Raw genomic sequence first — 26519 nt, forward strand, 5'->3', positions numbered from 1 at the left:
TTTACCAATAGGAACAGAGGTTAGATATTATTCTATCGCTATCGCTATTCCTATCGCTATCGCTTAGCATTGTGCAAGGGGCTTTAGTCCGAGCTAAAGATGCTACGCAGCCATTTGATTGGTTGAATGGGATCTTAAGTCAACCTCTGACCAGATTTAAGCTCCTTGCACAATGCTAAGCGATAGCGATAGGAATAGCGATAGCGATAGAATAATATCTAACCTCTGTTCCTATAGGTAAATATTTTTTATTCCACCAATAAGAACAGAGAATAGATATTTTTCTATCGTTATCGCTATTCCTATCGCTATCGCTTAGCATTGTGCAAGGGGCTTTAAGATCAGGCATGCCAAACACGCGGCCCGCCAACAAAAAAACTGCGGCCCGCCGAAACTTCTTGAAAATCTTTTCAAAAAAATTGTTTTGTGAAAAACGATGTCAAATATCTTCTAAAAAATAATATTAAATTGTGATTTTGTTTATTTTTCATTATAGTTTCTATTTTTGTTTTTTATAAAAAAAAGTAAAATATTTTTTATTAGTTTCTATTTTTGTTTTTTTATTTAAAAAATCGTAAAATATTTTTATTTTAAAAAGTAACATAAGATATAAATATAAAGCGACTATGTATAATATACATTGAATATACTAAATATAATAATTTAAAAAATCGTATTTTATTTATTCTAGGAACATTGAAAACATATGCGGCCCTCAGCTTAATACAAAATAGATCATGTGGCTCGTAATGCAAAACGAGTTTGACATGCCTGCTTACGCTGGGTCCACAATAGGTGATTTAAGCCCTAAGCCTTAAGAAATTGATCAATCGCAGTCAAGTATGAGGAGAAAACTCGACTGTGATTGGTCAATTTCTTAAGGCTTAGGGCTTAAATCACCTATTGTGGACCCAGCGTTAAGCCTAGTCTACAATAGAGTCGTAAGGTCGTAAACGTAAGAAATTGACCAATCACAGTTGATTATTCTCCTCAAATTCAACTGTGATTGGTCAATTTCTTACGTTTACGACCTTACGACTCTATTGTAGACTAGGCTTTAGGCCGATATTACATTTGTCGTACGACAAACTTTTTAAGCTCATTGATTGGCTACAAAATAGAGACTTGAGAAATTTTCTATACTGCAGCCAATCAATGCGCTTAAAAAGTTTGTCGTACGACAAATGTAATATCGGCCTTTAGATGATCTTAAATATAAGATCGGACTATGAATACCGGCCATAATCTTTGAAAAAATAACGGGAAATTCAAATCAGAGTTTTAGCGCAAGCTTTCTTGATTCAACAAATTCTACTCCGAAATAGAGATTTTTGTACGCAATTAAGTGATTATATAAGTTCGAGGAAAATCGCAGAGATTTAAATTGGAGGGTTTTAATCTACACATATGTGTTTCTTGAACGAAATGCTGATTCAACAAATTCTCTTTGTGTGAGTAAAGATTTCATTGATATCGCAGAATAATTTTAATCTGGAATCTATATTATTTTTGATCATTATTAGTAAAATTTTTTTTATTCATTCTCTTTTGGATCATGGATTCTTGTAACTCAATGATTTTGAATTCTTCATCATGCAACAAAATATATCTGACAATGAGACTTGAATTAGTATCATATTTCATCCGTAAATTGATGTTATCTTTGAATATCTTTATTATATATATTTATTATGTTTTTTACTTATTATACTTAATTCTTCTTTGAAAAATTATTTCAAAGAAAAAAAATAAATTATTAAATTTATTTAGACAAAAAAGATAAATATAAATTTATAATAATACTATAAAAATAATTAAAGCATATATAGCCTGTAATAAAGTAGTCATATAACAGCATTTAGGCCTGTTTAAGCTTTATATAGTCATATGAATGTATGTCATATAAATTAGAACATATTGATATGCTTTATTTCTATTGTATAAAATTTCAATTTTCTTTATATATATTGTTTTATAAATTAATTTTTATTAAATCATTTATTTTGAAAAATATATTTTATATAATATCTAATCACACGTTCTATTCTGCAATATTGCACATACAAAATCTCTAATTTTAATAAAATTGATATCTAAAATTTGATACAGAATCAAATACATATCTTAAATTAAATAATTATGACTTTTTAAAATCAGATAGATATCTTTCAGAATATCTATGAGTGACATTTCAGTAGTGCTACGCAATCTAATATTCTAGTATTTAGATATATCTACCAGATATATTTTGCAGTGTGGATGATGTAATAAAGTATGTTTAAATATATTTTTGATTTACAAAGACAATAAAAATAATTAATTCTAAACTTTTATACAAAAAATTCCTTGACTTACAAAATAATCATTAAAAAATAATTCAGTTTTTTGGTTTTTGTTATAATTTTGTAAGTAATATCATGTGTGATCACAAGTGGTCAATTCAAATATTACATTTAGAAATAGATATTTTGAAATAAGCTACTTTAGATATAAATAAAAATTGTGTTTAATCACATATTAAAAACTCGAGAATATTATTTGAACAAATAAAAAAAAAACATTAAACGTAATGAATAAAGTAATAATGATCTTTGTATTCGCTCTCAAAATCACTTATTTTTTTATTAAAGAGAACGTTATATTAATAGTAATTTGTTGAATAACAGGGATCTTTGTATAATACTGGAAATTTCGCAAATTTTATATATATATATATATATATATATATATATAAATTTATAATTATATATAAAGTAAATTATAATTATATATATGTATATATATAATTATAATTTACTATATATACAGGGTGTAACTGAAAAAAACATATATAAAGCACACTATCAAAGAGATTCTTTGGTCAATTTGGAATTTTCCTCAGCGAAAATGTTGAGGAAGATCATCATTTTGATTGTTTTCAATTTTTGCCATCATGTATTTTTGTAACTTAAATTAAAATTCTATTAAAATAAACTCTACATAAAATTAATTGAAAATGTAGTTTTGTTAATATTTTAACTTTACAAAGTTTAGTTTGCGAAAAGCTTTTTTTTCAATTTTATTGGTGTCTCAACATTTTCACTGCAAAATCGCCTCCAAACTGGTCAGAGAATTTGATGGTGTATTACATATATGTTTTTTCAATTACATCCTGTATAATTATAATTTTATATATACATAATTATATATATTTATAATTTTATATATATATATATAAAGTTATAAATGTATGATTTTATAAGATAGCAGATACAGATTATAACATTGTAATATACAGTTTTTGCGATCAAAGATAAATCAGGATATTAATATTTTGAAGTTATTGATTTTAATAAATGTATTTTACAATGTCAACTGTTTTTTTATATTTTAAAGCTTTGTACGGGCTCTGAAAGTTGTTTTTATGTTGCATTAAAGTAAGAGATAAGGCATATTCTTATAAATTTCCATAAAATTTCCAAGAACGATAGGTTGTCGAGAGATTATATATATATATATATATATATATATACACAATATATATATGATTTAACATATCCTATATAGCGATATGTGTAAATACACAATTCATATTTTTATTTAGACAACCCAAAGTCCTTGTACATCTTTATAAAATCTATTGGAACACACAAATTGGAAATTTCCATGTTGTTCGTGTCGCGCATATATTTATATATATATATAGAATCTAACTTATAAAAAGTATAGTACATAAAAAGGCCTGTTTAGTGGACATTCGAAAACAAGCCTGCACATATTCAGATGAAAAAAATTGGCATCGCTTTAGATAATATAGATAATACATTGCTTTTTTTACATAAAACTAAAAGTGAATGAAAGGGAGAAGAATCGTCTGAAATAATCGATTAACGTTGTTTACGCAATATATTCTCGTACACTTTGGAAAGAGAATATTTAAAGAAACGAAACGAGATATCCGTCTCGACATTAATTGCAACAGAATTTTATCTCGAAAGATCAAAGTCAGTTTTTGTTCAGTTTTCAAATATACAAGAATTACACATATACATTTTAATTATCTATACAAGGTACTCTGGCAATCAGATACATTTTCGGTACACATGTACTTTCGCATGTTATCTTGCAAAGTTGAATGATCGAAATACCACATCACACTCATATTGTACTATTTATCTTTACAAATTCGTTTTTGTTTTTTCTTTTTAAATAAGATTGACGCGTCGAATTGTATTATACAAGTATTATGCAGCTCATACGATATTGTGGGAGATAACAAGATACATTTTTTCCAAAAAATCTCCTCGTCATATAAATTCTCGCATACCTCGTGTTTCCGAAACATTTGTGAAGGGTCAGACTTTTCTCGCAACAGTGGTCCTTAATAACGTTGATTATGTGCAAGCGACACGAATATATCGGTAAAGCCTCCACGAAGCAGGCCGTAAGGTGCATTTCGTGTATAATTATAACTGTGTAGATACATATATAATTTTTTTTTTTATCACTGTAGTATTAACTTTTTTATAATAAATAGCACAATAACATTAATGTCTCTTATTATTACATTATGGTTCTTCACTAAATATATGCACACGTTGATACAAATCGTCAGATATAGCAAGCGTTATCGTTTGTTCAGGATGTTGACGAAAGTTCGAAATTTCGCCTGCGCCTCCGGCATCCGCGCCAGCGTTTCCTCCATGTTATTCCTCAACTTTGCCAGATCGGGCATTTTCTCGCAAGACTCGATATTTAATAGCTCCGTGAAAAATGGTTCCCAAGCAGCCTTTTTAGCGTACCTGTAATAATAAAAAATATAATAATAAAATATAATATAATAAAATAATAAAAATATATAAATACAATAAAAAATATAATATAGTATAATACAAAATATATAATAAAAATATATAAATATAGATAATAATAAAAAAATATAAAATATAACAATAATAAAAGATATAATAAAATAAAAAAAATATAATAAAATATATATAATAAAAAATATATAATAATAAAATTATTCTAAAATGAAATTATTACTATAATAATAAAAAAAGAAACAATTAAAATCCCTTGAAAATAATGAGCGTGATTCTTACAATTGTGCAATATAATTATACTTGTTATTATTTATATACCTTGGTAATTTCGAGGCAATAAACCAACGGCCGCCTATGTTAGATACTTTCATGTAATTGCCAAATAGCAAACAATGACTGGTCGCCGCTAGACAATATAAATCAGTCTGATATGTCCAGGGTTTTCCAGTTTGCATCTCGATACAGGTAAAGTCTTCCGTTTTTATCACATGCGTGAACGTTATATCTTCCGGCAACAATTTCATATCTATACTGCATCCGAAATCTATCAACTGTATTGTTGGCCTTACATCTTGCGTAGGTCTGTCGATGATTATAAATATATTAAAAACAGTTTAAATATGTTCACACATAATAATTGAAGGATAAATCTTGTATCTATCTATCTTGTATCTTATTATCTACTTATGTATTTATATTCTATTTATAATCTCTCTATTCTTATATTTTACTATTAAGTAATGAAACTTTCTTCTTTAACGAAATATAATGTTATCTCATATTTTACGTAATCTTGCGTAAACTATTGAAAATGAAAATTGTACGTATGTATTAGGTAGTTGATGGCTTCATAGTTTATCTTCAATAAAAGAAAAAGTAACGATAAGATGATACTAACGGTCGCATTAATAAAAAATTATCTGGCTTTATATCTCCATGTATTATTTGGCATTTATGTAAGTACTCCACGATTTGAAGCATCTCGATTGTGAAGAAAATAGCTACGGTTTCCATCAAAGGCTTCCCAGTGGCGATTTTTATCTGATTCGTCACCGCTAATAATGTTCCAAATTTGGAATATTCGGAAACTAGTACGCTTCCATTATTAGCCACATATGCCATTGTTACATCCATAAAACCGCGTAGCTGAAAGAATATAAGCGTGTATAATTATAAATTCACAGGTGTAATATTGTCACAATAAGAGATGCGTATATGTTTACCATATGTGGATTTGTAAGACGCGCTTTTATCTCTCGTACGATATAAAATTCCCAGATCCAAGCGGGTCTTTGCGTTTTAAGGGCGATGGTTTCACCTGTCTGCAAATTGACTGCTTTAAAGACTGTCCCGTACATTCCTTTCCCAAGGCACTTTTCCAAATCATACGCTTCTGTGCCTGCGCAATCGAAGAAGAACGTAAATATGAGAAGAGGAAAGTTATTTGTTTGATTATAAATTAAATTTATTTAATTTATAATAAAATTTAAATTTATTTAAATTTTTAATTAAATAATTTTATGTATCATCGATGAAATATATTTAATGGAAAGTTATTTGTTTTATTAATGCTATTGTTTTATTATTTTAAATTTAAATTTAAAATTAAATTTATTTAATTTATAATAAAACAAATAACTTTCCATTAAATATATTTCGATGACACATAAAAATCTTTTAATCGTGATGTCCAAGTTGAATACCAACCAAGCGTAATCATGGTAGAAGGCACGAGCTTATTATTTAGATTGACATCTATTCTTGAATATCCATCCGCATGCTGGAGTTGTGGAAATTTAATTTTCTTCAATAGGCCAGCTATCAAGTTCTTGTCAAATGGATTTAAATCTTTCGAAGGGAGCTGGAAAAGTTCCTCTTCCATTTGTTCCATAGGTTCGTGTTCCTCGCAATCCATGGTATCGACTTTCTCTGACTTTTCCTCTTCATTGTTGAATTGCAAATTTATAGACTTCCTCAAGTCGCAGTTATTCTGTATCTCAGATGTTATTTGATCAACATTTCGTTGTACTGTGCGCGGACTTTGAGCGTGCACAGCTTGAATTTGTGCACGCAGCTTTTGCTCGTAAGGTTGGTTCGTAGACAAAAGAGAAGCCTCGTTCGATTCCTCCTCTACAACTTTGATAAGAAGAAGAATTTTAATTTTTTTCTTGATGAGAGCAAGAACTCGTGTTTAGTGACTAATCGTAATTTAAAAAAAAAAAATCGAAATTTATATGTATTAGATGATTGCAAAAGTTCGTGCCCGATTTGCATAGATGGATTAATAACTTCAAATCGGGAACGAACTTTTGCAATCATCCAATATTAAATCATAAAAAATATAATATATAAAAATAATATATGTGCTTATGACATATAAGAACAAGAATAATATGCAGACATACTTGTGTCCACAGACTGTTCCTTGATAGGGGCCATATCTTCTCTCGTTAATCCAAAAGCCAATCCAGTAGTAGTTTTAGTATAATTAGTGCTACCCGAACTACTTGAAACGTATTCTCGTGTGGACTCCAATATTACGCTCAATTTGTCATCAGCTTCCGCAGTAGGTACTTCTGCAACTCTGTTGAAGATAAATAAAGTTTAAGTAAAGTGTAAATGTGTTTTCAACGTGTCCAAAAAAAAGTTAAAAGCAGACTGATACGTACGGTTGGGACACGGTATTCTGACTCGCAAACTGCAGATCATCCTTCATTCTGTAGGATGGCTTGAAGTGATTGGTCATCGGCGTGGAACTTGTTAAGTGCGTGTTAAAGGCCTCCGTGTAACACGTCTCGTTGACGTTCGAAAGGGGAGCTATACCTAGACTTTCGTCGATATAAATACTATTCTCATCCAATTTGGGCACCATATTTTCCTCGAGCGGACCGTTATAGTCCACGACGATAGCGTTCTCCTTGTCCTCCGCGCTCTCAAGATACTTGATGTCCTTACGATTCATCCCGGGCGACTTGATATACGGTAACTCGGGCGGCATCCTGTACGGTTTGCTCGTTTCGATGTCCGGATCATTATATGGCGAGAAATGTAATTGCTTCTGTGGCTCTATACTCTGTTGTAGCATAGTAGGAGCTTCCATTGACGTAGTAGAGTATTGTTGATAGCTGATATCGGTGGGTGGCAACATGTTGCCGTAAACGGGATGCTGCATATGCTGCATATGTTGATGCATGTGCTGCGGCTGCTGAGAATGCAAGATATGCTGGTTGTGCGGAGACTGGTGATGATGAATGTGTGGCTGATGATGAGGCATTTGACCGTGGGGCGATTGCAAATGCTGCGGATGAGAGAGAGACTGATGATGTACAGTGTGCATTTGCTGATGCGATGGAATCATCTGATGCTGCTGCTGCTGATGATGTTGCTGCTGATGATGCTGCTGCTGATGGTGATGCTGCTGCTGATGATGTTGCTGCTGCTGATGATGCTGCTGCTGATGATGCTGCTGCTGCTGCTGATGATGCTGCTGCTGCTGATGCTGCTGCTGATGATGTTGTCGAGGATGGTGCTGGGACTGTTGATCATGATGTTGCTGTAATCAACAAGATTTTATTGCTTAAAGATTTTAAATATTTCATAATTTTAAATTATTTGCTATTTACCTGCATCTGATAATGATAACTGTTTTGCAAACTATGATTTCCGTATCCAGTTTGTTGTTCCTGACCCGAGTAACTATGATGCTGCGCATGATAACTATGATGATGGTTCTCTTGATCATTATAAACCTGCATGTTGTATCCCTGATGATGAGGCTTATTATTAGACATCGCGTGTTGGGTCATAGAGCCATCCATGTGTATATCAAAGGGCAATTTATTTCTTATATCCACTATTCTAGGTGCCACTGGGTGGCCACGAAAGCGCAAGCTCGTGTCCGGGGATTGTTGCCACAAACCCTGCACCATCGAAATAGCTTCTTTCGTGTTCACGGTAAGACTCTGCCCGAGCAAATGCTCCTCGGGGTCGGCGGTCAGAGACGAAGTATGAGTATGTTGATGCATAAACTGATTCGACGTTTGTAATTTTCGCTGCGTATTTAATTCCGCTTCTATTCTCTGCGCCTCTGCGAGTCTCTCCGCCTCGAGTCTCTCCGCCTCGAGTCTCTCCGCCTCGAGTCTTTCCGCCTCTAGCCTCTCCAACTCTCTTCGTTCGGCTTCCTGTTGTCGTTGCGTCTCTAAAACCTGATTCTCAACTTCATACTGCTGCCTCTGCAATTCCTGTTGCTCGGCCTGGAGTCTCTGCCTGATCTCAGCCTCCCTTCTCTGCTGATTGAGCTTCTGCTCCTCTATCTCTTGTAAATGATACATGTTCTCGTAATTGTTCAGCTGAGATTGAGATTCACCACTGGTCTCGCGTAAACAAACCATGGACATTTCATGCTTATTATTCTCCAAAAGTTGTGCCCTTCTGCGCAAAAAATGTATAATTATTATGTGCATTAATTAGCGATATACTATGTGATGATAATATATATATATATAATAATATATATTTTCATAAATATACATAAGTAATTTTCATTTAATTTCTTTTTACAGCAATACCTTTCGAAATAAAGTTGTGCCCTAATCTCCTCCATACTACGATCAACATTATCAGCATAGACTAGCTCTTTGGGATAATGCGGTTTCTGTACAATATTTGGATCTATCGGATCTGCTACATATACCGGCACCCTGTCATGACATTTAGTGCCATCGCAGAAAGCTACATGATTTGGGAATAATCTAATTTTCTCCATGTCGGCATCGCCGCTCTGATCTTCGTGAACTAAAAACGTAAAGAGACAAATTTTGATCTTCTGCAATAATTTATTTCTAATATTTGATATATTTTATTCTCATACTTACTCTTGAAACCTGCTTTTACAGTAGGAGCTATCAAGGGACCTCTCTTGCTTCCGCTATTCCACGGTCCAGGCTTGATGGTATTCTCTTTGTGTACCGAATCCTCTATAGGCACATGATCCAGTATGCTAAAGCCCTTCATCTCTCCAGGTATGTCATCCTGTTACATAATATTTTATTACACATAATTTACATTTAAAAACACATGCAAATTACACAGCTATTATCAATGGATATGGATTCACTTGATAGATTTGTATTTTGGAATTGGGCTTCGCATTCTGCGCAGAAGTTGAAATTTGGGGCACGATGCCAGGATAGTAATCGCGCACACGGTGACCCGTTCGTACGCTGCCGACTCTTTTACCAGCCATTATCGCTCTCAACGAACTGAAGGCCTGACGTTGCTCGAACAACGAAACATCGTTTCTCTCCTCGATACGACCGAGTGTCTTGCGCGCCACAGCAAATTGAAAATTTCTGCGGAAGGAGCGAGAGTAAGTGTTATTATCCTACCACAGGATATAATTTATTACGTGAAAAAAAGGACTCGATCCGTACTGATGAGCGTGACTCAATTCGTCGTACGGCTCTGCACGAACGGACAGTCCGAGTAAGTAAACCTCATCCGCTCGCTTGTCATCCTCGATCTGCTCCAGTTCGAAGGCCCAGGCCCTGTACATGTCAGCCACTCCGGTGCCGATGCCATTGCTATGCAGCAACTGGTACAACTCTAACGGATTTTTCTGCATACTTATCTGAAATTAAAAACTTAGAATTAATATACACAGCTGTACAAAATAATATATAATACGTATATAGATGCTCACATAATTAATCCACAAACGTATGTATCTACGATCCTGATGATACTTGTCCTCCTTCTCAAATATCGCCAGACACTGCTGCAAGAGTCTCCCGATATGCGATTCGTGGCCGCTTTTCGGATAACTCTGCTCCATCCAGAGGATATACTCGTACCAATTCTCCAGAGGATCGTCCCCCTCGTAGTTCTTGATCGCATCCTCATACATTCTGCATAAAAATACAAATCGCTGTCAATAATTCATACGGAACCCAGGTATATTTCTTCTCGCACTAATTTCTACAAAGGAGAGAGCTATAATAATCATATACAAGTGTCGCTGGAAACTTTTTTGTAATTTTAAGCAACTCCTTCCTTTTTCAGGCCACTCACTGTTTCTCCTGTAGCAACACCTGCTGGGCGTCAGCGTCCTCCTGGGCCCTCAACGCAGTCCCCAGCTGCGTGGCATTCCTGCCGTACCTAAGGGGCTGGATATTTTCCTTGCAGAGGGAGATCACCGTCGCGGGATCCATGACGATCACTGACTCTGATGCCTGGCGTTTATCTCAGAGACTTCCTTATAAACTGACAAAACAACAAAAAGTTCCACGATTAACGCAAACAGTAGCAGGGAATATTCAGCGGCATCCCAGTCGATCATACGATTGTACACGTATAAAAATGTAAACATCCTTTTCTCCACCCCAGATCTAGAGCGACCAGAGTCGTCTACTGCTGTCAATTCGGGGCGGCGCGACCTGGATACGAGAAGATACGTGAACGATTATGTACAAGCATCGCGTAGATATTTTCTCGAGGTTCGCACCAGGTATAAGAGAGACTCGTCGACGACACCCTCACACATGCACACACGCACGCTAGTACTAGACGACGAGAACGAACTCTCGGACACTCTCTCTCTCTCTCTCTCTCTCTCTCTCTCTCGTCAAACTCAACACCTCGCCGAGCTTACCGAGCTTACGGGGCCTCGCATAATATCGTACAAAAAATTTCCCCCCGCGCCACCCCACGCAGCCGAAGCTTTAAACTCGGGAACGGAGACTTCCCCGTCCCCTTTGAGAAAAACCAGCAATAAGGACGCTATCGCGTGGGATTAGGTTAGGGTTACTCGCGCATTAATAAACGGCTGCCACCAACGGTTTTAACTGTCTTCTCTCTCTCTTTCTCCCCCCCCCTTCCTTTCGCTACGTCACGCCGGCAAGTGGCGGAATCTCGATCGAGCCCCTCTCGAGATCGATTACGCGTAGACGAAGATCGCGGAGAGCCAGAAAGCCGCGAGGTGTCAAGTTAGTCGCGAGTTAGTCGCGAGCGCGAGATTTTGACAGATCGTTTGACAGGTGAAATTTACCGCACAGCTGTTCGCCGCTCGCGATCTCTCTCTCTCTCTCTCTCTCTCTCTCTCTCTCTCTCTCTCTCTCTCTGTTTCTCTCTCTCTCTCTCTCTCTCTCTCTCTCTCTCTCTCTCTCTCTCTCTCTCTCTTTCTTTCTCTCGCGAGGAGGATGACGAGTCTCTCCCACGCGAAGCTACTGTTCCTATAGTAACCTCGGTCGAGGAAGATCGCAGGCCAAAATTGGGTACATTGTTCAGTGACGCTCAACCTCGCGCTTTCGATGACGCGGATGTGAGTAAAAAAAAAAGGAAAATCTCTGTTTCTTTCTATGATTCTCTGTTCGTTATTATTCTGTCGTAAGAACGCGTGAAATATGTATCTTTGATGAGTATCGAGAGGTGGAGATTTGTGCCGGAGAATTTTCTCCAAGTCTATTTTCAAAACTTTCTGTATTTCGCTCTCTTTCTCTGTATCTCTGTCTCTTTCTCTCTATCTCTGTCTCTTTCTCTCTCACGCGATTGTGAAACTAACGATAGCGCGCTTTAACCGTCAATGAACGGGCTCATACTTGAAACTTGAAAAATTATGCATTGACAGGAAGGTTAAACATAACCTCCATGATTATCTTTGATATCATCGTTTATTCGATCGATTCGGAAAATCGAGAAGCGAATATATAATGCGTAAGTTTTTCGAAATAAAATTGTCATTTTTAAATATTATAATTTTGTCCAATGAAAAGAGAGGAAAAGAGAGAGAAAAAAATATACATAAAATGCTACATGTTTGCATATTCGAGATAAATTTCTTGAAATATTTTATTTAAAATCCAATGTCACATTCTCTATAATTCCTCTTTATATTTTCGCAATAATTGCGAAAGTATAAGGAAGAATTGAGGATGCTGTGCATATATATAATTCTGGCAAAAGATAAAGATTAATTAAGAGAATTTAAAATTAAATTTACACATATTTTGCGATTTAAAAACATGCATTTTGCGAATGTGTATTTTTTAACAAATGAAAGAAAATAATATTAAATAATTATTATTGATATAATAATTAATAATTTAATTAATTAAAATTATTTATATAATAAATTGTTCTTTCATTAATAATAATTATTATTAAAAAATAATAATTGTTCTTTCATCTTCTTCCATATAGAAATTATTTCTGGAAGAAGATCAAGATTAATATATTGTTTACAAATAATAATTATTCTTTCAGCTTCTTTCACAGAAATCGCAAACAAAAATAATTGTTAAAAATAAGTTTGTGCAAATTGCTAAATTTTCAATCTTTTTTCTCTTTTTTTCAGGTCCGATATATTTTATTATAATAAAAGACACATTGTAAAATTGAATGTAAGTATTTAAAATTCGAAAAATTAAGAAAAAGAGAAAATCTTTCGTAAGAAGCAAGAAAGAAAACCAATATTTTTGCAAATTGCTATAATTATCAATCTTTTCCTCTTTTTTCAGATTCGATGTATTTTATCAACATAATAAAAGGTGCGACCTGTAAAGCTGATATAAAGAATTCCGTATAAATTATGTATATGACATGTCAGAGAATGCTTTCTACTCTGCTGCTTCACAAAAAGATTCTAAGAGGAATAACTACCTTGATGCGACAAGATCCTCGTTACGTGCTGAGTTACGCCTTCCTGGAATATCTGTATCGTAGATTGCAAAGGATGTTTCGACAAAAATTTCGCTGGATCACGTTATCAGATGTGGCCCTTAAACAAATGCTAAATAATCTGGAAGATACACAAAATGAATACATCGATTTGGATTCCTGTGCATTAGCGAATATACGATTTTCGAAGGAATCGCAAAGTTCCTGGTTTCACGTGTGCTCGATGACTTCATTGGCGAGATACAAATTAATGATCGTATCCGCATCCGATGTTGATGAAAACACTATTCTAATCAACGAAACGATGCGACACAATTTGCAAAACGCTCTTCGCTCCGAAAAGTTGGACGAATCGTGTTTTATATGTAAGTATTTACATTTTTTTTATTAGACGCATATTTTAAATGCAAATTTCAGAATACATCAGGTTATCGACAAATTATAATTTAATTATATATTATAAATAATATATATTATTTATTATATATATTAATTATATATGTTATTTATTAATTATATTATATATTATTTTAAAATATAAAACTGCATAATTTTTCCACGATTTTCTAAATTTACATCATAACCGATTTATTGATGAATATTATCGAATATTGCTATAATAAAAAAAAATCAAATTGAAAATTTATTTTTAGTGCCATTGGAGGATATAGTCGAATTCGCGAGCGAGGCGAAGATATCCTTAATCGCCAATCCATACGATTGCGCCGTCGAAATGGTGGATTCCATGCTGGAGAATTATTTTTCACGGCCTCGATATTTATGTGTAAATGACGTGTTTAGGATGGACGCCTGGGAATACGCTCAAAATCGATTTTACTCGTCCGGATCGTCGGCGATTTGCACGATGTACTTCACAGTTAAATCCTTGAAAGTGGATAGCGATAGCGTTAATAGCTGTTACGTCGTGCGAGGAGAGTCGACGCTGATCCAGGAACCGCGGGTCCACGATTATATACCGCGGAAGCATTTTTCCGCATTTCCCAAAGATCCTGGAAGCGTCAGATATCCGTCAGCTTGGACGGAAGCCTTGGAACATTTAATATCCTGTGTCACGCCGTTCCTGAAAAAGAGTGAGGAATAATTAACGCTCATTTAAGAGATAGATTATATTTAGATATATTTTGAGTTGATTTGTAAATAAGTTCGATTCTCTTCTATAGATAATTACTTTTTTATCAGTTCAGGTCACTTCAAAATTCAAAAAATGTTCATAATGATGCTAAGATTGATGAATTTGTAAAAAAAAAACTTTTTTGCAAAAACCTTCAAAATTCTTCAAGGAAATTAATAAATTAAAAAATTAATAAATTAATAAATTACTATCTATAGAAATAATATAAATAGGAACAAATTGTACATAATAATGGAGAATATATAACAGATTAAAAATTGCAAATAAATTTTAAATCTAAAAATTCAGTTTATTAAGTAAAACGGAACTTATTTATGAATAAACCCAATATATATAATCCTAATTGCTCTGGGAATGAATTTTTATTCTCCTGTATCGATCATTTCAGGTGTCCAATTGAACATAAAACCGATGTTTCTCGTGAAAGGACCTCGGGGTTGTGGCAAACGCGAATTGGTTCGAATCGTATCCGGAAAAATGGGCTTGAATTTCGTCGGTGTCGACTTTGCAGAGGTGCAAACCCTAACAGCGGCGCAAACCGAGGCTAAACTTCGCATAACACTGCATAACGCTCAGCAATGCATACCGTGCATTTTGTATCTGAGTAATATTCAAGTGCGTAGAAGAGATGAGAGTTACATAAAATTTGATTATATTTATTATTATTATTATTCCATTTATATTTATTATTATATTTTATTAATTTAATTAATATTTAATTATTTATTATTATATTTATTATTTTGCGCTTCCCATCGCAATTTTAATCATTGTTCTAATAATCTTAATTATTGTCCTCTAGAAATTCGGCAAGACCGCCGAGGGTCAAAAGGACGAGAGGACCATATCCGCTTTTTCGGCGGAGATCACTACATTGTACGCTGACAGACGTCGAAGATTTCCTCTGATCATCGTAGCAGGTACGGACGAGAGCGATTTACCCCCGGAACTGCAACGAATATTTATCGAGACGATTCGCGTCAAGCACTTGAATCAGGACAAACGGGCGGAACTGATGTCCTGGTTGCTGGCCGACAGGAATCTAACGACCACCGCGGATCTATCGAAAGTCGCTGGTTTTTGCTCGGATTTCAGATTCGCGGATTTGGCGGCTTTGACGTTGCACGCGGCTAAATTTCTGATGCAATCGTGCGATTCTAACATCTTGACGCAGACACACTTCGATCGAGCTTACGGTATAATTGTTTTTTAATTAATTTAGCAAGTGTGATGCGAAAGTGACGTTCTTCAATAAATTTTGAATTTTTGAAATTTTCTGAAAGTATACAATAAATTCGATTTATCTTCTGGATCGAGTATTAAATTTTGTATTTTTATTATAAATAATATAATTTTAATATAATTATAATATAATTTTATTATAAAATAAATTTAATTTTTTAGTTTTTATTATAAAATAATTTTATTAAAAATTATGCAATGAAAAATATATTTAACAGAATTTAAAACTCAATCTAGATTCTAGAAGATAAATCGAACGTATATATTGTTATACTTTCAGAAAATTTTAAAAATTCAAAATTAATTTTATATAATAAAAGAACAAGATCTCTCACTTTTTGTACTATACACACTTTTTGTGCAACTATAAATGTATTTTCAGAATACATGCAGTCCGTGTATTCCGATAATCAAGGCGTTCCACGCGTACCGGAAGTTCACTGGGATGACATAGGCGGTTTGGCGGACTTGAAGCGCGAAATTATTCGTAGAATCCAATTGCCACTGTTGAATGCCTTCGGGTTCGGACAGTCCGGGTTACTGTTATACGGTCCTCCCGGCACCGGCAAGACTCTTCTCGCCAAGGCTGTGGCGACGGAATACCAGCTGCACTTTCTGTCCATCAAAGGTCCAGAAGTGTTGAACATGTATGTCGGTCAGAGTGAGAAGAACGTGAGACAAAGTACGTCGTTCTAGAAAGAGAAGACGATTTTATATAATAAACATGTCATACGTTGTATAAACGTTATATATAATATATTTTATTATATATTATAATATATTTTAACATATATTTTATATAATAACGTTTTATATATAATGAACAAAGAATTATTCTAAGTTATTCTAATCTTCCGGTTTCAGTTTTCGAACGAGCGCGTTCCGCGGCCCCCTGCATCGTTTTCTTCGACGAGCTGGACTCCCTGGCGCCGAATCGCGGCAGAAGCGGCGACAGCGGCGGCGTGATGGACCGGGTGGTCTCTCAGCTACTCGCCGAGATGGACGGCCTCGACGAGTCCGGCGGGATATTCATCATAGGGGCTACAAATAGACCCGACCTCATAGATCCCGCGCTGCTGCGACCCGGAAGATTCGACAAGATGCTCTACGTCGGCATTCATTCCGATCGCGCGTCCAAGCTCGGCGTTTTGCAGGCGCAGACGCGGAAGTTCGAATTACCGGAGAACGGAGGACGAGAATTGCTGGAGCAGGTGGTGGACCGACTACCTGACAACGTCACCGGGGCGGACTTGTACTCCGTTTCCTCCAACGCGTGGCTCAACGCGGTACGCGAGGTTCTTGCGAGGCATCAGGAGAGGAAGAGACTCAACAAAGATCTCTGCATCGAAGAGGAAGATACGGTTAAGGATAGCGTTGTCGTAGAACTGCGACACTTCTTGAACGCTATTCGCGACCTGATACCCTCTGTTAGCGCAGAAGAGATGGAAAGGTACGACAGAATGCGGACGGAGCTGTCAACGTAATTCCGGGGAATCGGGTGTTTAAAAGATATTTTTATCAAGGATGTTAATTCGCGGTGATAGACATTTTCCTGATTTGATGAGGAATTCCTTATCTCGTGCCAAAGTTAATCATAATTCTAGTATATATACTATACATATTTCTCGAACGATTTGTCTTTTATGGAGGTAGGGGTAGACCAAAACGCAATAAAGTAAGAGACGCGCGATATTATAAACGACATGTTATTTTATTTCGAGAAGTATGTAAAATAATTTGTACAGCGAATAATTAAAATGAAGGAGGAGTCTCTACATTCTTCATGTATCATTTTCGTCTCGATTTATATTACTCTGCGCGTATCATTATTGCATACCAACTATACACATCGTCCTTCTGTCCGACACCAAATAAGGTGTACCCTCGAACGCTTTCCATTATACAGTACACAGTGACCAGAATGTACAATGTAGAAAAATAGGACAGCTAAATTCGTCGAAGGGTGCTGAAAAATTCTTCCAGGAGTGGCGGAGTTTGACGCTTTTAGGTGCATAAAATAGGAATAGCGAATAAAATCTCTCGGACGTGTATCTCGGATATCTCTATTATATCTCTATTTCGGATTCTCCCTCGAAACACTAATATGATCTTCGCTCGAATCTGCTCTAAAGGATAAACTGAGTGATTCTTTTTTTTCGCTGCGTATATATCTTTCTCCCTTTCGCGGAAAGGGAAGAAAAGAAATTCCACGGGAGTGAGAAATCTATATCATATCTAAGTGTATTAATTATGTTACACGATGATTCGCCCGCGTCTTGTTTATGTATGTACACGTGTTTTAAACGCATATTAAGCCTTCTGTCGATGAACTTGTGTACCTGGGTGCCTAAAGCAACTTGCAATTAAATGTCAAATGTGCCGGACAAAATACGAAGAGCCTTTGTATTCGAAAAGCCTAAAATATAAGGAGAAAGAATAATGCTAGTACCCGGGTATACATTGATGAAAAGAAATTGACAGAAGGTTCAAAGAGCGAGTTAAACACACCATTCGGACGATCACGGATCGTGTATACCTTTGGTATAATCGCGAGGTAGTAATCAACTTCCAGATCTGTCTGTCCTTGTCGTAGGACAAAACGGTTCGGTGCATTATTGAGCATCTAAGGACATAAATTAATGTAAAGCACGTTGCTACGCGTTTCGTTATGTATGTACGTGTCCGATAAACGTATATCCTACTTTCGACTCGGCGCGACAAACGTTTCTTCATCATTTTGGTTGTATTTTGTCGTTTACAATCATGCGATGAACGCTTTATTTGTGAAGATTAAAGCATACACATTCGCTGATCCGCACATTTTGCACCTGAAGTAGCGCTTGTAAAGCTGTAAAGACTTGATATTCGTGCGCGACGACTTTATCCTTTCCTCTATGTTGATACTTAGCATAAGCGATGTAGAAAGTCGTACATAAGTATCACATTCGGTGAAATAGGCTGATCTGACAGGTCGTCACTGCGAATCGAAAAAAAATTCAAAAAAAAGAAAATGTCGCGGACTAAGACTCTAGAAGGTGCCAGCAGATCTCTACGAAGGTGCGTGTGATATCTAACTAGGCTGTATCGTGTGTCTCGTCTAACATAAAATCTCTCCGAGAAATTAGAATCGGAAATCATCATCAGAGTGCGTAAATCAACAATTTTTTCTTTTAATACACCTGAATCGTTATTTTTATCCTCCCCGAGGTATATCTCTTCTTGCGTTTTGTACCCGACCACGCAACGCTAATGTAATGGAGGACATTACATAATGTACATTAAATATAGAGCGAGAGATATACATACATATATCATAATAATAACTACTAGAATTTGATGAGAACGATATATAGAGGGGGGAAGAGAGAAAGAGAGATGGGGATTACAAAATTAGATGCCAGGTATTTTTCTAAAACATACTTTCGGTCTCGGTTGCTATCGTTATAATGTGTACATATATCCCTTCTGTCAATTTGGGTACCCGGATAGTAGCTTTAAATCTTAAAAATGTGTTGGATTTTTCTCCCGAAACAAAGTACAAAGAGACTCTTCGTATTCCTCCTGAATAAACTTGCTAAAATATTATAGCGCAGAAGGTGCTACAAAAATATATCGATGAAAAATGATGTACTTGATGGAAGGGATATACTTGGTGAGCAAGGAGTGTCCAGCGAATCGATGTATTATCTTAAATAAGTGAAAGGGAATCGTATTGCCTTCGTACAAGTGGTAATTTCTTAAAACACGTCGGAACGACGCGATTATAACAGACCGCGTGGTTCGTTGTTTTCTTCTTCTTCTTTCTTTCGTGAGATATACGCTTGTATAATATACAAAATGTAGAAAACGGACGACCGAGAGAGGGATCCTTTTTTTCCGAGGAACGCTTCCCGATGGTGCGTTAACGTTAGAAGCGAGTTTCTCTTTGCGAATTAATGTACAATTAATTAATTATCCTTATCCTTAAGTAATATCGAGGAACGAAATATATATATATATATATATATATATATATATATATAATAGTGACTACGCCAGTGAGAGGTACTAGATTAGGAAAATATGTAACGACGTACTATATCATACTATTATACTACTGCTCGCTAAATATGGCTCTATCTTGATGAAGGAATACTTCGGCAGCCGCAAATCGCCTTTGGTCGGTCGTCGCTTATATTTATTTACATTCTGAAGGACATTTGAAGGTCACTCGTCCAAAACGCCGTATTATTTCGCGAAGGGTCCACAACGAAGATGACTGATGATGTTTCTCTCCTTCGTCTTGAAGTGTAAAACGACGGTGCAGTCCAGTCGAGTCCTCGTCGACGCAGCGAGAACGTCTGATGATGAAGATGAAGATGATGATGATGTGTCCGCGAACGCATCAGAGGTGGGACTTGCACGAGTCTGCGCGTGTTCCCTGTCAAAAGTACCGTCTGGCGGGTAAGGCAGGTCATAAGACCTCGGTGTCCGACCCTGCGATCAGATTAATCACACATGTGTAAGTATAACAGAAGATTGAAGAGTGTCTTGACGTATTACATTGCTTGACCCTTCAGTCAACGCACGATTCTTCACACTTTCGTCAATGTATGGATGCTCAGGCACCCGTTCGTTGACAGAAGGATCAAATCTACATCATTCTTAGCAGATATTATATACTGATTTATACCTGGTCAGGAGGACTTTGTGGCAAACTCGTGCAAGATGTCACACGCCATCTCGAGGTCGTTCCTGGTGATACCGAGGGCCCTGATGACGGCGTCCTGGGCGAAACCGAGGGCCGTCAGTCTCGTGATGTGCTCGACGTTGACGTTCTCGTACGCTGCCGACTCCGGGGACTTGATCATCGCGCTACCACCACCGCCATTACCGTTATTACCTCCCGGATCGTCCCTCGCCATCATCAGCGCCCTGAGACTGGCGGCCCTGCTCGCCGCCAGGTTCTTCATCTGATGACTCGGGCCGCAGATGACGAAGGTGTTCTCATAATGGTGATCCTGGCGAACGCCAGGCGTCATCTCCTTGCCCTGACCGGTCTTCGGCGGTCTCGGCGCCGACAGGGGCGGTGGCACCGGCGGCACGACGGGGTTGTTACTGGGTCCTTGACTAGTCGTCGTGGTCATCGTCGTCGAGCTGGTCGCGCTGGCGCGACACGTCTTCTCCGGCAACGTCGGCGGCGGCTGCGGTTGCCGCTGAGGCGTCCCGCTCCCGTGATTTCCGTGAGGACGACGTCCCCCGGGATGACTCCTGGTCACCACCGTCGGCGGCGGGATCGGCGGGATCGGCGGCACCGGCGACGGCGAGGAGGCGCGATGCAGCATGTCGTACCTCGCCTCCGTGTTAACTGCAAGCACCGTGAAAATTTGGGAACCTGGACATCCGGAACATACGCTTATCTCTGCGTATGACAAGTTGATATTGCGATATTTATTGTTATTTTATGTTAGTATATTATTTATTATATTATTTTATTTTATTATTTATTATTACATTACTGAGTTGATTCATAAATAAGTTTTCTCTCTCTCTCTCTCTCTCCGCTGTAGATATAATAATTACTGAAGCATTTCTTCGGAGAAATTATGAGGTTTTTTTACAAAAATAAGATTTCCATCTGTTCAGGTCACTCCAAAATTTATTAAATGTTTATAATGATGATAAGATCAATGAATTTGTAATAAAATTTTTTTTTGTATCAAAATCAAAATTTTTCGAGGAAAGAATTTAGAAATTTGCATCTAAATGAGAACAACTTATAGTTAATAATAGAGAATATATAACAGATTAACATTTATTGTAAATAATTGTCAATATAAAAATTTAGTTTGTTAAGTATAATGGAACTTATTTATGAATTCGACTTAATACGTTGCAATAAATTGACACTTAATTAAAAAGCAAGATGTAGTAACATTTCGCATTATTATATTTTTTCAAAAATACGAATTTTTGTTAAATATAATATATATTATAAAATAATATAAAAATATAGTATAATATATTATTAAGAAATATTATGGATAATATATTATATATCATAAATATATAATATATTATACAAAATATATATTACATAATATATTATATTATAATTTATTATATTATAATATATTATATTATACGTAATATTACAACATTAGAGTCTTGAATTATTATATAATTATAAATTGAAAATTCTATCACTTAATAGACTTTTTTACTGTCGTAAAAAAATGCTTCAAAGAGCACAAAACATTGAATCGTCGCAACACGCGATATAAAAGTGTCACGAGTTCATTTGTAAATTTTTAATAGGCAACCATAATATCGTTTCTCCTATGAATAATCAAGTAGAGAAAAGGAGAAACGCTTCTATAGCCTGTTGTTCCGTACCTTTGTTATTTTGTTGCGTGTTGTCGGTGTAGTTCAATATCACGGTGACCGAGGACGGCGGCGGCGGGGCGTTTTCCTTCGGCACCGTCAGGTGACGGCCGTTCCTGAGGTGATTGTTCGACGTGGGCGACGGCGAGGGTCTTCTAGGAGGCAACGGGGGACTCGGGACGATCCTCCGCGGCGGCAGCGGCGAATTCGTGGGGCTGGAATCCTCCTCGTCGTCCGAGTCGTCGCACACCATGAGACCGCAGTTGCCGTTGCACAGCTCCATTATGTCCTAAAACATCCGGCGATGGAAAAGAACGGATTAACATTTTCAGAATTCCGTCCGACAACTTAGAGAGAATACTTACGTTTTTTTTTGTTTTTTTTACACACGCGCGAAAAGGCCGAATCGTGAAAATCCACGATCCTAATTACCTCTATCATATGGAATGGAATGATCTAAATTCGATCTGATACGATAAATAATAATGAGAATAATAATAATTTTTTTTGCGCAAAATATTGTTAATTCGAAAAGCAACGAAATTTAGATCTTTCCACTGTCGCAAAATTATCAGAAAATTATACAGTTTATTCTGTGTGCCATAAGACGAATAAAAATTGTATATTGGAATTGATCGCGTCAGAGAGAAAAAAACAGGATTTAAAATAGAATTCATGAATAAAATAAATCGCGAGGGTATAGTCTCGTGTTTATAAATTATTTCTGATTGCTTGTAAAATATTTTTTTTTATAATGTTATCTCTACGATTTATTTTATAGTACTTATATTACATATATATTAATTTTATATATACAATATATATATATAAAGCTTTTTTAATTGATTAGTTAGATTAAACATTTTATACTAAATAATTTCACATATTTATGAAAAATTATGAATGGACAAGCATAATGATCGCGATCACACAAATTTTAAACTGATAATTATTTTTATTCTATTTTTCCAATAAAGGAAAAACGAGTATTCTTTATAAAGCGACTTTCTGCGGTTGAATAAAGTCATTATAAATTGTCTGCTGCCTCGAAAATTTTGTGTAGATTATGATTGTTATGATTGACAAAATATTTATGATTCAATATGGAATCTATTAGACTGGGAAAATTTAATCGCATTTCTCAAAATTATGACATGATAGAGAAATTTTAAAGCTGAAATTGTATTTAACAAAAAACTAGTGTCAAAAAATTGATATTAAAAAAAAAGAAAAATAATCATTTCCTTTCATTTTATGTATGAAAAAAATTATTTTTTTTTGTTAAACTATACAATTATCAATTCATGTAATACAAAAATGATACTGAAACAAACTAAATCAAAATATTTCACATACTTTAATGACAAGAAATTGCTTGTCATCATCTTCATCCGAGATGAAAAAAGTCTCTGCGAGGAGAGAAAAAAAATTTCGCCACATCCTTTATGAATGAAGTGAAAAGTGTCAAAGTGTGACGTTGATATTCTCCCAATCTATTATAAATCGAATTATTAATATTGCCGACTTAATTAAAAACAAAAAATGAGCGTATAATTACAAAGCGTAAAAGCGTAAAAAAAAAAAAAAACAGACGATCATAATGCAATGTTGTTGCTGCCACTTACCTGCGGACTTGCATGTGCTATGTACTCCCTTCTTCCAGGACCGGGACATTTATATTACCGATTAGTTTTTTTTGGATCATGCAGCGGGTAGAGAGCAATGTGACCCCAGGGTGTGCGAAGAGAGAATAACGTTATGAAATAAAAAGTAAAACGATCATGCGAACGATTATAATAATAATAATAATAAATTCTCCCTGCTGCGCAGGAGCAGATTCAGCGAGAGGAGGATATTATATGTATATATGTATATATCTATCTCGTGCGTACGCAAATATACACAACAATGTGCACAAAAGTAACTCGAATGTGTATAATAATGACAATACCATTTTTATTGTAAAAAAAAAATTATTCTCAAGTCCCTAGTATTTTACAATGAATAGTAAGACTTCTACTCTTCGGCGATCGTAGAAAAAAAATTCGTCAGGATTGCTTATACGCAATCGAGGGCGAAAGCGCTTCCCTCTTCAAATCGCTAATTAAACTAATTAAACGATCCGAGAGCAAAGTAAGCGAATCACTTTCAAATTATGATATCGAATCATGCTAAGAGTTTTTTTTTCTTTATCGAGATTGCTCACTTGGATTTTTTTAGTCGCATGCATTATATACAACGCGTTAATTAATAAAGAAAGGGTGTCTTTATTAATTAGTATCTATCTCTCGCGTCTATGAAACATTATAATAATAATAATAAACCGCAGCAGCATCGGAAACCCTCTGAGCTTTATCTTTTTTTTTCTCTCGGTACAAGAGAGCGTATTTATGCGGAATAAATAATAAATTAATATTTTAATGTAAGAAAATAATTAACGACGATGACGTGTTTCAACGTGACGTTACATTCGTGTCTACAGGTACACAATACATTCGATTTCGTACATAAAAAAACTCCTCTCTCGAGTTTCATTACTTGATCTCTCGTCGCACATATATATATATATATATATTCCTCTTATTTATCGTAAACGCTTAAAGTGCTACATTTAAGAATCTTATAATACGGAACGTTTATATGTACCCTTTTTTTCTACCTTTTCCTTTCGATAAACGTCACTCTCTGATGAAACAATCATTTGTTATCGCAATATTTGGAGAAATGTAAGCAAGTGCGATAGCGAATGTTTTGAAGTAGAATAAATCTCGATCATCCTTGCACAATCGTGAGAGAAATTATGTGAACGATTCGATATGCAAATTCGCGATAATAATTATTTCATCAATTACGCGCGCACACTTGCTGTTGAATAGTACTTAAAATATTTGTACAGGTTGTAGAGAAGATAATTTTTTCAAATCTTAGGCGAAAATTACAAATGTTGCGCGGAATCGTAGGATTCTTTCTCTCTCTGTGCTTCATATGTATATATATATTAATTTAAATATAAGCCACACGCGCTATTCCATATTATCGTCTATGAATTACATACAATCGTATGCACAAATAATATATACAAATATTCTCAGGCACCAACATTCTTCCGTATGCACATACTTAAAGAAAAAAAAGGAAAAAAAAGAAAAAAAAAAAAAAAAACCCTTTTAAACGCATATGCACATGCATTATGAATCTCGTGAGCCAAAAAAGACTTTTGCGGCGTCAGTAAGTGAATGTAATGTAATGAACCCACTTTGTGGCTGGAGAGATGCGAGAACCCATATATATATTATGGCTAATACATTTCTCCGCCTAATAATACATTAACGCGTTATACAAGCACGATCTAAATTCTCGATGCCCCGATAATGCCTTATCAAGTATCTCAGATATTAATCTAATTGCTCGGAAGCTATAGGGCTGCGTATGCATAATGAATGTACAGCGTAAAAAATGGGCCTCGTAGCTTCCAATGAGATGTGAGAAAAGCGTGTGTCTTGATATTCTTACCTGAGACTCTCGCGTAATCGATGAAATTTGTAAATTATATGCGGCGAATATAAATTAAAAAAAAAAAAATTATCTGAAAACGTGCGTTAGTTAGCGAGAATGCGCGACAGATAAGGCTGATCGCTCTTCGTATGTCTTGCGAACACGTAAAAAAAAAAGAAAAAAAAAAGAGAGAGGATAACAAACTCTGTAGACACGTTCCTGCGCAATTTGGTCCCTCTTTTGGTCCCGGGATCATCATCAACGTAAGTAACTTCTCCGATATCGTGCAGATGTCTGAGGAAACTATACTAGTACTGCGTACCTACTTACTGCCATGAGATACACGATGTTACAAGTCACGACGATAATAAATTCTAATTCGAAATGACACGTGTATTACGATGTATCTGCGAGCTAGCTCTCGTGCGAAATGTATGAGGCATTCTCGAGAATGAGAGCGATGTTATACATAGAACACATTTAATAATGAAGGTAGATGCTATTCCTAGTCGGATACCTCGGTGTCGGGGTCGAGATCCCGCGTGGGAGTCGATGCATTGCTGGCGGTAGCCGATTGCGCCCCAGGTCGATGCGTTCTTCGTGGGTCGAACGGATCTACGACGATCTGCTCGGTACCCTTAATCTCAGCTCGGCAAAACGGACAACCCTGTCCCTCAGAATCCTGCAAGCAGTCAATCAAACGTTCATTAGCTTCATACACATCTATCTATTCCCCTCTCCCTGTCTCTTTATATATTTCCGTACAAAGGAATTAGGAGCAGTGATGG

The 26519-nt window shown here is 35.7% G+C and overlaps 3 protein-coding genes across 9 annotated transcripts in view; 1 reads left to right on the forward strand and 2 right to left on the reverse strand.

The window, feature by feature from the left end:
* Window positions 1-2672: 2672 nt before the first annotated feature.
* Window positions 2673-11691, reverse strand: LOC145943076 (uncharacterized). Of its 3 annotated transcripts, XM_083050353.1 has the most exons (15): window positions 11455-11691; window positions 10875-11066; window positions 10507-10711; window positions 10238-10434; window positions 9922-10156; window positions 9680-9836; window positions 9374-9599; window positions 8429-9236; window positions 7475-8358; window positions 7211-7389; window positions 6513-6941; window positions 6029-6204; window positions 5704-5951; window positions 5124-5387; window positions 2674-4781 (listed from the first exon to the last, which is right to left on the reverse strand). In XM_083050353.1, exons 2-15 carry the CDS (start codon window positions 11012-11014, stop codon window positions 4607-4609), a joined length of 4323 nt encoding a protein of 1440 aa, XP_082906479.1. In that variant the 5' UTR covers window positions 11015-11066; window positions 11455-11691; the 3' UTR covers window positions 2674-4606. The 3 variants fall into 3 exon arrangements, with proteins under 3 accessions (XP_082906480.1, XP_082906479.1, XP_082906478.1); XM_083050354.1 differs by having other exon boundaries at window positions 2673-4781; window positions 8429-9233; window positions 10875-11691; XM_083050352.1 differs by having other exon boundaries at window positions 10875-11691.
* A 132-nt stretch (window positions 11692-11823) lies between these two features.
* Window positions 11824-17583, forward strand: Pex6 (peroxisomal biogenesis factor 6). Of its 2 annotated transcripts, none has more exons than XM_083050356.1 (8): window positions 11824-12515; window positions 13156-13201; window positions 13319-13843; window positions 14132-14569; window positions 15020-15246; window positions 15434-15827; window positions 16256-16555; window positions 16738-17583. In XM_083050356.1, exons 3-8 carry the CDS (start codon window positions 13390-13392, stop codon window positions 17355-17357), a joined length of 2433 nt encoding a protein of 810 aa, XP_082906482.1. In that variant the 5' UTR covers window positions 11824-12515; window positions 13156-13201; window positions 13319-13389; the 3' UTR covers window positions 17358-17583. The 2 variants fall into 2 exon arrangements, with proteins under 2 accessions (XP_082906482.1, XP_082906481.1); XM_083050355.1 differs by having other exon boundaries at window positions 11824-12123.
* Cbl (E3 ubiquitin-protein ligase CBL) overlaps window positions 17566-26519 on the reverse strand; it is a 44040-nt gene continuing 35086 nt past the window's right edge. For 2 of the 4 annotated variants that reach the window (XM_083050357.1, XM_083050358.1), the window contains exons 5-8: window positions 26249-26413; window positions 22249-22525; window positions 20546-21247; window positions 17566-20349 (exon numbers count right to left, since the gene is read on the reverse strand). In XM_083050357.1, the coding sequence (XP_082906483.1) occupies window positions 20550-21247; window positions 22249-22525; window positions 26249-26413 (1140 nt within the window). In that variant the 3' untranslated portion in view covers window positions 17566-20349; window positions 20546-20549. The remainder of the gene's footprint in view (window positions 20350-20545; window positions 21248-22248; window positions 22526-26248; window positions 26414-26519) is intronic. The other 2 variants (XM_083050360.1, XM_083050361.1) reach the window with 1 other exon arrangement.

This window comes from Prenolepis imparis, unplaced genomic scaffold (genome assembly GCF_030444845.1).
Source record: "Prenolepis imparis isolate NDT839.2.m4 unplaced genomic scaffold, iyPreImpa1.0 SCAF_11, whole genome shotgun sequence".
Taxonomy (NCBI): Eukaryota; Metazoa; Arthropoda; class Insecta; order Hymenoptera; family Formicidae; genus Prenolepis; species Prenolepis imparis.

What these genes read in the sequence shown, in the direction of transcription:
- LOC145943076 (XM_083050353.1), bottom strand. Translation starts at nt 11,014, where the DNA reads ATGGATCCCGCGACGGTGATCTCCCTCTGCAAGGAAAATATCCAGCCC. An exon ending in TTCTACCATGATTACGCTTG is followed by an intron (nt 6,205 to 6,512) that starts GTTGGTATTCAA and finishes TCGATTGCGCAG; the next exon opens with GCACAGAAGCGTATGATTTG. An exon ending in GTCTTACAAATCCACATATG is followed by an intron (nt 5,952 to 6,028) that starts GTAAACATATAC and finishes ATATTCTTTCAG; the next exon opens with CTACGCGGTTTTATGGATGT.
- Pex6 (XM_083050356.1), top strand. Translation starts at nt 13,390, where the DNA reads ATGTATATGACATGTCAGAGAATGCTTTCTACTCTGCTGCTTCACAAA. An exon ending in CACGCCGTTCCTGAAAAAGA is followed by an intron (nt 14,570 to 15,019) that starts GTGAGGAATAAT and finishes CGATCATTTCAG; the next exon opens with GTGTCCAATTGAACATAAAA. An exon ending in TGTATCTGAGTAATATTCAA is followed by an intron (nt 15,247 to 15,433) that starts GTGCGTAGAAGA and finishes ATTGTCCTCTAG; the next exon opens with AAATTCGGCAAGACCGCCGA.